This window comes from Panthera leo, chromosome B3 (genome assembly GCF_018350215.1).
Source record: "Panthera leo isolate Ple1 chromosome B3, P.leo_Ple1_pat1.1, whole genome shotgun sequence".
NCBI lineage: Eukaryota > Metazoa > Chordata > Mammalia > Carnivora > Felidae > Panthera > Panthera leo.
Genome location: NC_056684.1, coordinates 70,683,434 through 70,700,353, shown reverse-complemented (window position 1 = coordinate 70,700,353; position 16,920 = coordinate 70,683,434). Strand labels below are relative to the sequence as shown.

General features: G+C 39.5%; 2 protein-coding genes across 7 annotated transcripts in view; one reads left to right on the top strand and one right to left on the bottom strand.

The window, feature by feature from the left end:
• The window catches only part of LOC122222252 (olfactory receptor 4N2-like), a 127,657-nt gene that overhangs the window by 30,433 nt on the left and 80,304 nt on the right, over nt 1-16,920 (top strand). The gene's annotated exons all lie outside the window — the stretch shown is intronic.
• On the bottom strand, nt 7,564-8,532 carry LOC122222585 (olfactory receptor 11H6-like). The gene has a single exon (XM_042943151.1). The coding sequence runs from the start codon at nt 8,530-8,532 to the stop codon at nt 7,564-7,566; it is 969 nt and encodes a 322-aa protein (XP_042799085.1).

Sequence of the window (16,920 nt, the reverse complement as noted above, 5' to 3'; positions counted from 1 at the left end):
CAAATGCTTTTTCTGCATTGATTGACAGGGTCATATGGTTCTTTTGTGCTGTCTGGAGTAACTTGTGTTGGTGGGCCACACAACCAACACTGAGGGCCACAGTCAGACCGATGTCTGTCCCCAGCCCACTGCTGGGGCCACAATCAGACTGGTGTGTACTTTATCTTCCCCTCTCCCAAGGGCAGGACTCACTGTGGCTGGTTTGGCCCCTGTCTGGGCTACTTGCACACTGCCAGGCTTGTGGTGCTGCTTTGATGGGATCTTGTGTGTTAGTCGGGGTGGATCTCCAAGGTGCACAGGGGTGGGAAGGGCAGGCTTAGCTCACTTTGCCCTAGGTGGTCCCCTGCGGGAGGGGCCCTGCATCACCAGGAGGGAGGCAGGCAGACCCGTTGGAGGGATGGATCCACAGAAGTACAGCGTTGGGTGTTTGCAGGGTGCAAGCAGGATCGGTGCCGGGAACTGGTTCCCTTTGGGATTTCAGTTGGGGAATGGGAGAGGGAGATGGCACTGGCCAGTGCCTTGGTTCCCCACCGAGCTGAGCTCTGTCTTCCAGGGCTCAACACCTCTCCTTCCCAGTGTCCTCTCTCCCTCCCGCTCTCGGAGCAGAGCTGTTGAGTTTTCACATTCCGGATGATAAGTCCCATTGGCTGTCAGAACTCACGCATTCTGGCCCCTCTGCTTTTGCAAGCCAGACTTGGGGATTCTGCCTTGCCGGGAGGGCTGCCCCTCCACCGCCCTGGCTGGCTCCCACCAGTCCGTGTAGTGCGCACTGCCTCTCCACCCTTCCTACCCTCTTCCGTGGGCTTCTTGTCTACACTTGGCTCTGGAGAGTCCGTTGTGCTAGTTCTGGCAGTTTTCTGGGTTATTTAGGCAGATGTGGGTAGAATCTAAGTGATCAGCAGGATGCAGTGAGCCCAACGTCCTCCTATGTCACCATCTTCTCCCTCTGTTCTTTTACTGTAGATCAGAAAGAATTGGCAGCTTAAACTTATAGAGACAAATTTAGAATGGGGATTCTGGGACTGGGAGATGAAGGAAATGAGGTGATGTTGGTCAAAGAGCACAAACTTCTGGCTCTAACATGAATAAGTTCTCATTAGAACACTAGTACAGCATGGTGGTTATAGTTCACACTTCTACATTATGTACTTGAAAGTCACTAAGAAAGTAGATTTTAAGTGGTCTCACTGCCAAGAAAAAAAAGTAATTATGGAGGTGATGGAGGTGTCAACTAACCTTATTATGGTAATCATTTCACAGTATACACATGTATAAAATCCATATTATAATGTTATACACCTCAAACTTAGAAATTATTTTTTAATATAATTTATTGCCAAATTGGCTTCCATACAATACCCAGTGCTCATCCCAGCAAGTGCCCTCCTCAGTGCCCATCACCCACTTTCCCCTCTTCTCTACCTCCCATCATCTCTCAATTTGTTCTCTATATTTAGAAGTCTTTTATCATTTGCCTTCCTCTCTGTTTGTAAATTTTTCCCCCCTTCCCTTCCTCCATGGTCTACTATTAAGTTTCTCAAGATCCACATATGAGTGAAAACATGGTTCTGTGTTTGTCTCACTGACTTACTTCACTTAGTATAACACCCTCCAGTTCCATCCACATTGCTACAAATGGCATGTTTCATTCTTTCTCATTGCCAAGTAGTATTCCATTGTGTATATAAACCACATCTTCTTTATCCATTCATCAGTTGATGGACATTTAGGCTCTTTCCACAATTTGGCTATTGTTGAAAGTGTTGCAATATACATTGGGGTATAAGTGCCCCTATGCATCAGCACTCCTGTATCCCTTGGGTAAATTCCTAGCAATGCTATTGCTGGGTCATAGGGAAGTTCTATTTTTAATTTTTTGAGGAGCCTCACACTGTTTTCCAGAGTGGCCGCACCAGTTTGCATTCTGACCAACATTGCAAAAGCGTTCCCCTCACCAACATGTATTCTACATCTCTCTCGGCGTATGCTTGCAAGAATTTATGTTGCATATCCATGAAACTGCTGGATTCCAGGGAATGTATATATTCAACCGTAACAGATAATGTTAGAGAGTATTCCAAAGTGGTTGCTAAAATGTACACTCTCATGAGTAGTATATGATAATCCTCATTATTCTGTTTATTTTTTATTTTTATTTTGGTCAGTTTTTGTTTTTTTTGGTTTTCAAAAAACATTTAGGAAAACACATTCTGTTTTATATTTGTATATACTTTTTTTAAAAATAATGACTTTTCAAGAGTCTTGCTCTTTTTTAAACTACTGGGAATTTGTTAATACTTTAAAGATTTAAAAAATATATTCTGAAAGCAAGCCTTTAATCAGTTATATGTATTCCAAATATTTTCTCTGGTTTATGCAGGCTTATTTTTCTAGTCTCATAATTTCTTTTTAATGAAAAGAAGTTCTTTTTAAAAAAAATTTAATTCCAGTGCAGTTGATAAACAGTGTTATATTCGTTTCAGGTATACAACGTAGTGATTCAACAATTCTATACATTACTCAGTGGTCATCGTAATAAGTGCCCTCCTTAATCCCCTTCACCTAGTTCACCCATTCCCCCACCCACCTCCCTTCTGGTAACCAGAAATTTGTTCTCTGTGGTTAAGAGTCTGTTTTTTATTTATTGCTCTTTTCTTTTCCCCTTTATTTATCTTGTTTCTTAAATTCCACATATGAATAAAATCATCTGGTATTTGTCTTTCTCTGACTGGTTTATTAATGAGCAGAAATTCTTATTTTTAATGCACCTGATTTATCAGTCAAGTTTCTTTTTTTTTTTAAGTTTATTTATTTATTTTGAAAGAGAGAGAGATAGAGAACTCTGAAGGGGCAGAGGGAGAGAGAGAGAGGGAGAGAGAGATTGCTAAGCAGGCTCTGCACCATCAGCACAGAGCCCAGTGCAGGGCTTGAAGTATAAACTGTGAGATCATGACCTGAGCCCAAATCAAGAGTTGGTTGTTTAATGGACTGAGCCACCCAGGCACCCCTCAATCAAGTTTCTTTATAGCTAGTTCTTTTTGCTTATTTCAAGGTTATGAAAATATTATTTAGAAGTGTTAATATCTTTCAAATTTAAAATCTGCAATTATACTGGTCATAGTTTTTATGTATGGTATGAAATATAGGTCAAATTTCAGTTTTCCACATGAGAATCCATTTGACCTAGAAATTTTCTTTGTTAAACCTGTATTCTATGCCTGCTGTGTAGTCCTATTTTTTTTTTTACCATAAATTAAGTGTCCATATATGCATGGGTTGGTTTCTGCATTCTCTATTTAATTTCATCTTTCTTTTTGTTCCTATTGCACCAATAGCACATTTTCCTAATTATGGTAGCTTATAATGAGTCTTGATATCTAAAATAGGTAAGTCCTACCAATTTCTTTCTCTTCAAACTCTTTTTGCCCATTGCCTTTCCATATAAATTTAGAATTCTTTTGTCAATTTGCACAACAATTATTTCTGGAATTTGATTGGGATTGCTTTGAATGGGGAGGTTAATTGTCATCTACACAATAATTACTCTTACAGTCCATGGGCTTGGCATATCTTCCTATTATATCTTCGTGAATTTCTTTCAACAAAGTTTTATTGTTTTCTGTATAGAAGACTTGCCAAATATATATATATATTTTTCCTTTTTCCCTCTGATCCCCTTTCCCATTGTTTGCCATTGTTATAATATAGAAGGATAGCTTTTGGGGGCAAATTGTAACATGGGAATCTGTAGCCAGTTGCAAGGCCGTTTGTGAAATTGTGGACTGGCTTGTTGACCTCATTCCAAACTTGACCAGTTTGAAGTCAATTTCTTACCAACTCCAGTTGGGGATCTTTTTACTAGATGAAGCAGTAAAATCAGAGAAGTGGGGAGGTCTAAGCTTCTTCTACAGCTATCTTGCTATCTTAAGTCCCCTGAATTTCTGGGTCATTTAACCCCCTTCCTCTGGTTCCTCTCTGTTTGACTAGGGTCCCCTCAGTCTGTTTTCCTCCCAATTTTATTGAGAAATAACTGACACACATCACTGTATAAGTTTAAGTTGTATAGCATAATAATTTGATTTACATGTGTTGTGAAATGATTACCACAATAGGCTTAGTTAACCTCCATCATCTCATATAGAAATAATGAAAAGAGAGAACTTCTTGAGATGACAACACTTAGTGTCTACTCTCTTAATAACTGTAAGTCTCTAAGGTCTGTGAGTATTTTGCACTTCTTTATTTCTCCAAACCTGGGCTCAATACTTAGCACATAGAGGACACTCAGTAAAAGTTTGGGAGATGAATATATAAAAAAGTGAATAAATGAGTGAAGGAATGTTTCAAAGGAGGAAAATAAAATTGTCGGAAAATACATCATAGTACAGTATCCAAATAATAGATCCTGATAATTTAGTTTTAGTATCTTTGAGTGTGTTTGGGATGAGGAAATAGTGTGGATTTTGTCAGAAGTAAACCCATGGCTTGGGGAGTTTCTATAAGAATAATGTGAACAAAATTTGGTTTCCAGGGTGGGATGTAGTTTCAGGATCAATAAAACCATTAATCTGGGCCTAAGATCTTAAAGACAGTGTAGGACATATTGTGTTAGGAGATGAAATTCAAGAGGAAATTCAGGAAAAATTCCTGACTAAATTGACAGGGAAGCCTGAGAAAATATGGGGAAAGCTCAAGGCACAACTATTGAAGAAATTAAGCTTGTCAAAACACACAGATCAGGTCACTTTTCCATACACAGGGCTGATAGTTAGAACCCTGGGAAGATAACTGTTTTAGGGAGACAACTTTGAAGATCTGAGAGTTGCCTGCCTAAATCTGTTCCAGAATATTTCTTCTAGTGCACTCTCATCTCAGAAATAGCACCTTTAATAGCTTTTGCACTTATATAAAGATTTTTATCATTTTAAGTTGCAGACCACTGTAGGACATTTGCTCTTTGACTTGTTACTCATCATTTACACCCTGCCAGAAAATTATATACATTTTAAATGACTATTTAAAAATTTCTTTTTAATGTTTATTTATTTTTGAGATAGAGACAGAGCATGAACGGGGGAGGGTCAGAGAGAGAGACACACAGAATCTGAAGCAGGCTCCAGGCTCTGAGCTGTCAGCACAGAGCCCGACGCAGGGCTCGAACTCACGGCCTGAGAGATCATGACCTGAGCTGAAGTCGGCTGCCCAACCAACTGAGCCAACCAGACGCCCCTAAATTACTATTTTAGAAAATAAAATGAAAAGAAAAATGGTAAATATGAAAAAAAATTATTAATGGCATTACTAGTGCCTCTAAATCAAACTGTTAGTAGTACATTGTTTTATTTCCTCATATCTCCTATTTCTAGTTTATTCTTAATCATTCCACAGCAATTTTTTGCATGTCTTTATAAAAGTTTTTTAAATTTATTTTTTTATTGAAGTATAGTTGACAATGTTACATTAGTTTCAGGTGTACAACACAGTGATTCAATGACTATACATTATGCTATGCTCACCACAAGTGTAGCTACCAACAATTAGCATACAATGCTATTGCAGTACTATTGGCTATGTTCCCTGTGCTGTAGCTTTTATTCCAAAGACTTCCTCATTCCATAATTGGAAACCTGCATCTCCCACTTTCCTTTACCCATTTTGCATTTCCCCTTACCTTTTTCCTCTGACAAGTGGAAGTACTGGACTGTGGTATTAATATTTTAAATTTTTTGAGGAACCTCCATACTGCTTTTCACAGTTACTATACCAATTACATTCCAGCCAATGGTGCACAAGTGTTTTCTTTTTCCCACATCTTCACCAACACTTGTTATTTCTTGTCTCTTTCATGCTAGCCATTTTGACATGTGTAAACTGCTATCTCGTAATTTTGATTTGCATTTCTGTGATGATGACTGATATTGAGCATCTTTTCATGTGTTTATTGGACATCTGTATGTCTTCTTTGGAAAACTGTTTAGATCCTCTACCAATTTTTTAATCAGATTTTGTTTGGTGTTGAGTTGTATAAGTTCTTTATATATTTTGGGTATTAACCCTTTATTGGATACATCATTAGCAAATATCTTCTCCCATTCACTAAGTTGCCCTTTTCCTTTGCTAATGGTTTCCTATGCTGTGCATAAGTTGCTGTTGTTGTTGTCTTTAATTTTGGTATGGGCCCAATAGTTTATTTTTGCTTTTGTTTCCCTTGCCTTTGGAGATATATCTGGAAAAATGTTGCTAAGGCTGATGTAAAAAAATTACTGCCTATGTTATCTTCTAGGAGTTTTATGGTTTTAGGTCTCACATCTAGGAGTTTAGTAAATTTTGAGTTTATTTTTGTGTATGATGTAAGAAAGTGGCCCAGTTTCATTCTTTTGCTTGTAGGTATCCAGTTTTCTCAACACCATTTATTGAAAAGTAGTCATACTATCTTATTTCTAGCCTTAGACTCATATGCACTATTCTCTTTGCATGGTTTGTATTAATTCTAATACATATAGGGAGAAAAACCTCTTTAAAATCATGAAGCATTTAAAATATGAATTATTTTCTGATTAAGTTTCTTACAGGTAGTCTTGTTTCCAGGTCTCACCCTGTTTCAGTACATATATTCTTTTGTACTGAGTGGTACTGGGTGGTACTAAGATAAGGAAAATAATGAGTTATAAGGACCCTAAAACAACCCAAAAAAGTAAACATTTGGAAAAAAACCCACTATTTTCACAAAGTCCTATTTAAGAATTAAGTTTGCTGAGGAGAAATTTTTTGACAAGCCCAGCTGAGGAAGAGTCCGAAACTGCCAAGGACCTACATATGGAAGACATTTATTCTGAATAAGAAAGGGAAGGATGTTCTGGTCATTCTGGTGGGTGGTGGGAAGAGGATGAGGAAGGAAGAAGAAGAGGCAGACCAGGTATAATATGAGAAACTGACTGGGTGTTCAGCACGGTAGCCTTTCCTATGACTCTCCCTAACCCCAGCTGGTAGTCAGGTTAATAAACCCACACAAAAATGGAATTACTTTGGTTTTGGATAAAATGTTGAAGGAGATGAGTCTCACATCCAGACTGGTGTGATCAAAATAAGACAGGAGGTAGATTCAGGGATTGGAAGAGAAAAGCACACACGAACATGTTTGATGGTGTGTGTGTGTGTGTGTGTGTGTGTGTGTGTGTGTGTGTGTAGGGAGAGAGTGATGGGTGCTTTAGACACCTGAGCATTGTGAATCTGGGGGTCAGGGACAAATTTACCTATATCTGCAAAAGATAGAAACTGATCTGTTGACATCTGGGTTATATATGATTTTTCTGCAAAAAGGACTGAAAATGTCTCACATTTTCCTGTTTCCATGCAAGGTGCACAGGAATATTAATACATTATAGCCTAGTACAAATGATTTATGCAAGGTCTTGTAAGATTTTGTTTTCTATTTGCTTCATTGAAATGTATTTCTAAAAATATTCCCTGGGATATGGGAAACATATCTGTCTCTCAAATTTGCATAAGACCATTAACCTCCTATAATTTTATATCACTATATGTCCAACACATATATGGATTCTAGTTCTTGAGAGGCTGCCTTTGACCAAGTCTCATAATCCTAAATAGTTTTCTCAGGGCCTGCTTCATCTCCTTATTCCGGAGGCTATAGATCAAGGGATTGAAAAGTGGAGTCATCACAGAATAAAATAAAGTCACAATTTTCTGAATCCCTGCTGGATTGCCTGCTGTTGGACTCACATACATCACCATGATGGAGCCATAGAACAGGGACACCACAGCCAGATGGGAGCCACACGTGGAGAAGGCCTTATGCCGACCTTCTGCTGAGGGGACCCTCAGCACAGCTCTGATCACCAAGGTGTAGGAGCTGGTAATGAAGAGGAAGGTGGAGAAAATGAGGACTGAGTTAAAGATGGCACAGATGATCTCAGTGGCAGGAGCTGCCACACAAGACAGATTCATAAGGGGTCCTGGATCACATAAAAAATGATCAATTGTATTGGGACCACAAAAAGGAAGCTGGGAGATGAGGTAAACTGGGAGGAGAAAACAAGAGAAGCCACACACCCAGCACCCAGCTCCTATTCTGATGCAGCGCTGAACTGTCATGACAGCGGGGTAATGCAGGGGCCTGCAGATAGCAAGGTACCTGTCAAAGGCCATGGCAGACAAGAAGAAGGTCTCAGTGGTGCCCATGGAGAAGAAGAAGTAGAACTGGATGAAGCAGCCATAGAAGGAGATGGAATTGGTCTCGGAGAGAAAGTTGGCCAGCATATTAGGGACAGTAGAAGTGACATACCAGATCTCCAGGAAGGAAAAATTGGCCAGTAGGATGTACATGGGAGTGTGGAGATGGTCATTCCACCACACTGCACAGATGATACACAGATTTCCCATTAATGTCAGGACATAGATCACAAAGAAGATTGAGAAGAGGAGGATCTGGACCTCCCAGATGCAAGGGAAGCCAAGAAGAATGAATTCACTGACAGGGTCAGAGTGGTTGTTTTCAGCTGGGATTTTCATGTTTCTCTCCCTCAAACTGCAATAACAAGACATTACCATGTTACAGATGACTTTGCAGAAGTTTTCTCATTAAGGTAGTCTCTGATTTTCTTTACAATTCAATTAGCACAGTTTAGGTTAAACATTTTCAGCATTCTTTGACCCAGTGATATTGGGAGGAATAAGGCACTTGGAGATGTGGATGCTTATTACAGCTTTACCATCATGATCACCATGCCCATCGTGGGCCATTAAACACCTGCCTTTGTTTAGTGTCCTCAGCACTATATAAAATTAATTAGATGCTTCTTGTCATTGAGAGGCTTCAACCTAGGTCAGAAACATCAACTTAAAAGCAGTTATTTATTTTGAGAGAGAGAGAGAGCACAGGCAAGAGTAGGGGAGGGACACAGAGAGAAAGAAAGAATCCCAAGCAGCCTCCATGCCCAGCATGGAGCCTGACGCGGGACTCGATCTCACAACTGTGAGATGATGACCTGAGCTGAAACCAACAGTCTGATGCTGTACGGACTGAGCCACGTAGGTGTCCCAGCAACCTCAACTTTTAATCAATGATGGCTTACAGCAAATTTTCTCTCCATATTTAGTGACATATGCAAAATTCTTCAAAGTACTCCTCATTTTTAACTTGGTTCTCTTTGCGTTTAAAAAATTGTTGCTGAAGAGGAGTAAGTTTCTTATATTCTCACCTTGAATAACATTTTAAATGAAATTGGTATGAATGAATGAGGTTCAGACTAAAGACTAATGATTCTTTTTTAACAGAGATTTTCCCTAACTAGAATACACAAGCTTCAGTCCTCAGCTGAAATTTATCACATGCAGGGAAAGTACCTCACAGTGACAGTCTATATACATTTTGCCAGGTAAACTAAAAATAATTATAGTGTTATGTCACTGAAAGCATTCTGAGATTTGAACAACAATTCGAGATCTGTGCATGGACTGTTTGGTTTCATTTCTCCTTATATATTATTTCAGGCTTCTATGTCAGAGTTCCTCCTGATTGACCTGACCTGTATATGTTTTTTTCAGGTCATAATCCTTGATATTTTTCCTTCTCCAACTATACTCTTTCTGTAAGTGACCTGACACTAGCCCCTTGATATAAAAACTATGTGAGATAAAGCCAGATTTTTCTCTCCCTAGCTATGAAATCTCTTCTGCAACCTGGATTTTTCTACCCAATTTCTTACTTACCATCTCCATTTGATATCTAATGTAACATGCCTATGACTAAACTGTTTTTTGATTATTCTCCCCTCAGACTAGCCAATCCTTCTTTCTCTGCCATATCACTACATGGCACCTCCATTCACTCAGTTGCCCGGGCCATACACTTTAGCCACATCACTTCTATCCCTCTCACTACTCTACATCCAAAACCATCAGCAAATACTCTAGGCCTCATATTCAAAGCATTCAGAATGTGCACAATTTTTATCATTCTTATCAGCTTTCACCCTGGTGCACCCTACCACGGAATTCTCATTTTGACTACTTACAAAAACCTCTTAAATTGCTTGTTTCCATTTTTATATGCCAAGACTGTTAGCCACATAATAGCTAGATGACAGTTTTTTAAAAACCTGATCATGTCAACTACTTGCTCTCAATCTTTTAAACACAGTTAACATACCTCCCAATTCCTTTCCATGGCTAAGAAGACCAGTAAGGCCTTCCTCCATGTCCTAATTTCCTACCACTTTTCCTCCTATTAGCCCCACTCCAGCCATACTGATACTTGATTATGCTATGTGTGGCCCATATCAAGGCCTGGAACGTCCCTATCTCAGTCCTTCTCTCTGCTCTGCCAATATTCACATGTCTTAATTTGTTACTCGATTCCAGATTTCTGGTAAAAATCAGGAGGAGGACATTACTTAGCTCACCAACATATTCCCAGAAACTAGGACACTATCTGGTATGAGTGTTTATTAAACATTTGTTGTCTTAATCAATGAACACGCCTAATAGTAACCAATTGGGGAAATAATTATCTATAGCCAGAGGAAAAAAGTTAAATGCAAACACTAGAAAACTCCAGTTGGCTAAAAACAAAATCAAGACAACAGAGATTTAGTTTGTTATGAGGATGCACCATCAGTCCAAGTAAACAGGAGGACATCCATGACAGGAGCCATCTTAAGACAACCCTATTTGAATCATCTTTCTTTAGGTCTCTCTCATCCACTCTGTTTTGTGTTGTGAGCTTTCTTATTGTTGCTAAGTAATAATCATGCTGTAAGGATGTGTGTATTGTGTGTGTATACTGTTTCTTGCTGTCTTCTCTCTCAGTCTCTAATTGTCCCTATCTTTAAATGTTTTTATTAGATGGCCTTTACAACATTTCCCTCTCATTTTTAAATAGGTATGTGAATTGTTTTAAACTATTCCCTCTTAAAAGGAATGTGTTTATAATCTATAAATGACACCCCCCCACACCATTTCCTTTAATAGAAAAATGTCCTGGTGTGCCTGGGTGGCTCAGTCAGTTAAGCATCTGACTTCAGCTCAGGTCATGATCTCACCGTTCGGGAGTTTGAGCCCCACGTCAGGCTCTGTGCTGACAGCTCAGAACCTGGACCCTGCTACAGATTCTGTGTTTCCCTCTCTCTGTGCCCCTCCCCAACTTGCACTCTGTCTCTCTCAAAAATAAACATTAAAAACAATTTTTTTAATAAAAAAAGAAAAATGTCCATCTCTTGCCCCATATTCAGGGTCAGGAAATCTGGTATATATAATCTGAATAAATAATAATGTATAGAATGAAGTTTTCATTTCACAATTTATTCTTGGCCCATGTGGTTCAGCTAACATCTCAAGTAAAATACTGTTATTTTTATTAACTATATTTACTGATATATTTATAAATAAAACACATGTGACCTACGATTTATTTAGACCAGTTCTGATGCTGGAGGCTATGTTATGTAGTTGAGAATGTAACCACTGTCTATTAGGACGAAGCTATTTTAACTCACATTTTCATATGGAGAAAACACAAGACAGGGTTAGAGAAAAGTGAAAAAGACATTACAAAGAAATCTGAGCTATGCCTTACCTAAAGCTGTTATGCGAGGATTATAGAATCTGGTAGAGGGGAGATGTTCTCTCTCTCCTGGAGTCAGTTTCAGCCTCTTTGTTCTCTCATTTCAGTGGGAGAAAGTGTGCAGCCAAACTAATCACAGTGGTGCTTGCATCCACATTCCTTAGCAGGCTTCTGAAAGAGGGTGAGTGTTCGAAGGTAATATTATCAAGAATAGGGTCACCTGGGTTGCTTAGCCCATTAAGCATCTGACTCTTGATCTCAGCTCAGGTCATGATCTCACAGTTCGTGAGTTCGAGTCCCAAGTCAGGCTCTGAGCTGACAAGGTGGAGCCTGCTTGGGATTCTCTCTCTCCTTCTCTCTCTCTCTCTCAAGATAAAAGAATAAATATTTTTAAAAAGTTATCCAGAATAGCAATTATTTGAAGCCCATACAGTGACTGTATTGACCTTCTCAAGCTGGTTACATGAAGTTGGAAAGGGCACTGTGGTCTGTCCTGATTTGGGAATGAGTGATTACACCCCTGCTTCTAAAGGAGGGTATATAGCAAACCCATTCTGAGCCATGATTATTCCATTCTCCACGGTCCATCTTGGAGGTGTGGTGATCCAGAACACTGTGTGTGTGCACTCAGGCCTTACTTTCAGCTGCATTGTACTTTTGAATATATGTGCCAAGGTTTGCTTCTGACCCTTCTGGATTATCTGACTTTTCCCAGAGGACTCATCTAGGAATAACAATGATAAAGCTTTGGCTAGATCTCAGAAAGCATTTCTTTAACTGAGGTCTAAATTGATCCAACCTCTAGGGGAAAAGAGGCCTGAATCTAAGCTGAAGAATAAGTTGGCCTTAAGCTTTGGATCAGAGTGTTAAATATAATCAGAAGCATCTGTGTATATGTTTATAGTAATGCAGCTGTGTTTTCTCGCAAAAAGACACTGAATTTAAGGATGAAAATGTAGGAGCAAAGGGTTCTACTTTTGAGGCAGTACCATATTGTTTTGATTACTAACACTTTGTAGTATACTAACACTTTGCAGGTCTCCTTGAAATCTGAAATTGTGATGCCTCTGGCTTTGTTCTTCTTTTTCAAGATTGCTTTGGCTAGGGAGCTTGTACTTTCATGCACTTTTTCTGGGAATCTGTTATATTTTTCCTTTAGAAAAAATTATTGGAAACAGATCATATGTGCACATTTTTAAGATGTTTGGCACACAATTTCGTATTTTGATTTGATGGTCTTTCCACTAAAGAAGTCCTCAGGTGGGGCTGAGGAAACATTTCAAGTGAAGTTTCACCATTGAGTTTATGTTGAGTTTATGAAGAGAGTCTCTTGGGGCACCTGGGTGGCTCTGTCGGTTAAGCATCCGACTTCGGCTCAGGTCATGATCTCACAGTCTGTGAGTTCAAGCCCCATGTCGGGCTCTGAGCTGAGCGCTCAGAGCCTGGAGCCTGCTTCCGATTCTGTGTCTCCCTCTTTCTCTGTCCCTCCCCCACTCATGCTCTGTCTCTCTCTTTCTCTCAAAAATAAATAAACGTAAAAAAAAATAAAAAAAATATGAAGAGAGTCAAAATTTAGTTCATGCAAGATATAAAGACAGTAGAGAAAGTTGAACTGGAGGATGAAGCAGAGGAAAAAGCACTAAAGCAAAAAATGAAGTCTTGATAGTTTTGTGTTCAGAATATAGTGATGGAGGTAGGAAGTTCCATTGACCCTTACTGCTTTCTTATTCCTCTCCTATGGTAAGGCCTCCAGTTCCCCATTATTAAGTGAGCAGTAACCATATGTCTCCCTTGTAGGTCTCAGAGAAGATAGAAAAAGGCAGGAGACCAGTCGGGTGCTCTGGCAGAGAGAGATGTCAGCAAACCACAGTGAAAGGCCTGTGTGGACAACCACAGTGATTGTCCTCCTGACAGGGTCTGGCTTATTCAGTAACTCAGGCCTTTGGGCAAAGGAGGATTTGGTATTAAAAGATACTTTACCTTTTAAAAGCCCTTGAGAGCTTTTCTGTCTTCCACTTGAGTTTGCCCTGTGGATAACATGCCTGAGAGATCACATAAAGCTGGCTCTGGAAGCACTGAAGCTCCCTTTCCTTGAGCACCAGACTTGTGTATGCTTCAGAGTTCAGAAGAGGCTGGAGAAAGGCCAGGGGATTCGTTGTCAAGATGACTTGACCTTGCAAAACTGTCAACCTCATTGTGAATGTTACTCAACATACTTGATACTCAACATTTCTGTGCTGACAGCTCAAAACCTGGAGCCTGCTTCAGATTCTGTCTCTCTCTCTCTCTCTCTCTCTCTGCTCCTCCCTTGCTTGCACTTTGTCTCTCTCAAAAATATTTTAAAAAAAGATTTCTGTATATTCATTTTTCTTTCACATTACTTTAATTAGCTGATACACATAAGTGACAACTGTAGAAGCCTGGATATCCATCAACACAAATGAAGGAATAATGTTTGTTTCCAAGGCATTATATGCCCCAGTGGCAGAACCCGAGTTATTGTAAAATTTATTTTCATGCTCAAATGCTTCAAATTTGTGTGTGTGTCTCAAGATATGAATATTCACATCAAACTCCCTCTGCAACAGGGCTAAAGTGGCCATATTCCCCATAGAGTAACATGATACCCATGGATCAAATTAATTTTGAACTGCCAACAGTCACAACTTTCTGTTCTGGATAATTCAGATTCTCATTGAAGTCTCCTCTCACAACATGAACATCACTGACCAGAGTCTTGAGATAGTCTTAACTCTCTTTGGGGCAAAGGTTTCCAGTACAGAGAATGTGTTGACTCTTTTCCTGGGACCTGCAGTTTTTTTAAATGTAGCCAGCAAACTTGTTGGACTGGTATAGAATGTGTAGGTCTCCTAATACCAACACCAAATGAAGAGAGAATAGTCTTCATCTTTAGACAGGGATTCTTTCAGATATGGATTGGAGTACTTGGTTAATGTGGGAAGCATCCTGTCACTGGGCTCAGCTTAGTCACCACAACTGCTGCTGCCTTCTTTCTTGGGCTCCTCTGCAACCCTCTTGCATTTTAGAAAAGCCCTTCCTTCCTTCCTTCCTTCCTTCCTTCCTTCCTTCCTTTCTGAAAAAGTTTTTTAGTGTTTATTCATTTTTGGGAGAGGGAGAGAGAGTGAGCATGAGCAGGGGAGGGGCAGAGAGAGAGGGAGAGAGAATCCAAAGCAGCTCTAGGCTCTGAGCTGTCAGCATGGAGCCTGATGTGGGGCTCAAACCCATGAACCCATGAGATGATGACCTGAGCCAAAGTTGGCCATTTAACCAACTGAGCCACCCAGGTACCCCAAGAAAAGCTGTTTCTTAAGCTCACACTACATTCCATCACTGTCAGTCCCTGACAGGATGACAGGATGTCCTGTTATTCTTGGTCTTCCCTCTCTATTCTAGTATCTAGGAGATTTCAAAGTCTGTAATAGATCTCAGACCAAAGAGACACAATGTCCATGGGCAGAGATCCTAGGAATATAGACTAATTCTAGACTGTGGAGTGAACATTCTTTGTCCTTAGGAAATTAATTTTGATGGCATTATCTGAGTCATCACTCAGATTTTCCACAAATGACAGTTCCTCATTTGGCCAGTTAAATTGTGGCAAGCTTTAACCCAGATGTTTCCCCTTAATCTCTGCCTAACCCCTGTCTAGCTTGAGGCCTCTCTGGCTTCCCCTGGAGAAGGCCAGGATCTCTATGTAGGGAGAGTCTCCATTTTTTGCTTTCTTCCTTATCACTTTCTACTACTCATTCTTCTACTTTGTCCAGAAAACTTAAGTTGTAGTAGGGTAGCAGTTAATTTACCCTTAAGCAGAGGAAATGGAGCTCAGTGGAGACAGAGTTGAAATTTCTTAGGAAGGATTCTCCTGTAACAAAGATATAAAAGCCTTTCTTCTGTGATTCTTTTTCTATATTGACCTCTTCACTCTCACACATAGGTGTGACACCTCTGTTAAGTTAAAGGTGGGAAGAGCCAGGGCAAAGGGAAGAGTGCTTTGTTAACTTCTCCCAAATATGCATTTTTTTCCTAATTTCCCTCTTACCAACACTTTCTACTTCATGATTTCCTCTTTTCTAGTCTGGTTTGGGGATTTCAGTTCTCACTGCATTTGCATTATATCCTTCTGACATTTGAAAGAAAAAGACCCTTCTTCATTTTCCAGGAGAATTTTCTTTCTTCCTTGCAATAAGAGCAACCCACTATGTCCGTCATTTCTATCTCTTTCCTCTCCATCTTCCCAGTAGTCTTAACATTAAGCTCCTTTGTAGCAGGAAATTGAAGAAGACCCCATAATATTATAAGAGAGAATTTGACCTATACACTGAGGAAGTTTTGAAATGAGAGCCAGGACTGAGTTTGGGTCATCTAGTATCCCAAAGATAGAAAGGTTTCCCACTCTCTGAGTCCTATCATGCTTACTTTGATTGAAACTCTCTTTAAATTTTTTTGCCTGTTTTTGGAGTAACAATTATATAAATTTTATTATAGAGATATTAAAATATTTTTTCATCTATCTTCCCAATAATTCATTTTTCTTAAGTACTACATGAGGTACTTTTGTTTGTTGAAGTTTGGGAAACAAATTTATATTTAATTTTTCCATACACATTCATGAGTTTTGATTAAATTCTTAGGCAGTGTGGTGCCTCGTGTTTTTTGTTGTTGTTTCTGTTCTTTTTTTTTAAATTTTTTTTTAACGTTTATTTATTTTTGAGACAGAGAGAGACAGAGCATGAACAGGGGAGGAGCAGAGAGAGAGGGAGACACAGAATCTGAAACAGGCTCCAGGCTCTGAGCTGTCAACACAGAGCCTGACACAGGGCTCGAACTCACAGACCATGAGATCATGACCTGAGCCCAAGTCAGATGCTTAACCGACGAGCCACCCAGGCGCCCCATGTTGTTTCTGTTCTTAACATTTTTGTTTTTCAAGACTTTTCTCTTGAATCAGTTTCTCTTGCTGTTCATTTGGATATGAATATTTGCTTGAATATCAACCTCCTAAAGTGGTATAATTGAGAAAAGGGTATATTTCTAAATTTCCATCACTGTAGTCATTTTCTCCTTTTTTGCTCAATCCATGCATGGCAGAGGTACATTAGCTTCATACTTACTACTTACTATCCATTTTTCTTATCTTTCTGCCTAATACAGTCTTCTATTCTGGTGGCAATGTGCTCAGCTTGAGAAATCAAATGGTGTAGTCTCCTTTATATAGGGGTCATTGAGTGGCACACTTCTGTTCAGAGTTATAAGTGGAGTAGAGATTGGCCTCCTTCTTGAAGTCTGCCACTTTAGCTCCTATCTTAAGACAATAA

Excerpts from the sequence above, each read along its gene's own strand:
- LOC122222585 (XM_042943151.1), bottom strand. The coding sequence starts at position 8,532 with ATGAAAATCCCAGCTGAAAACAACCACTCTGACCCTGTCAGTGAATTC.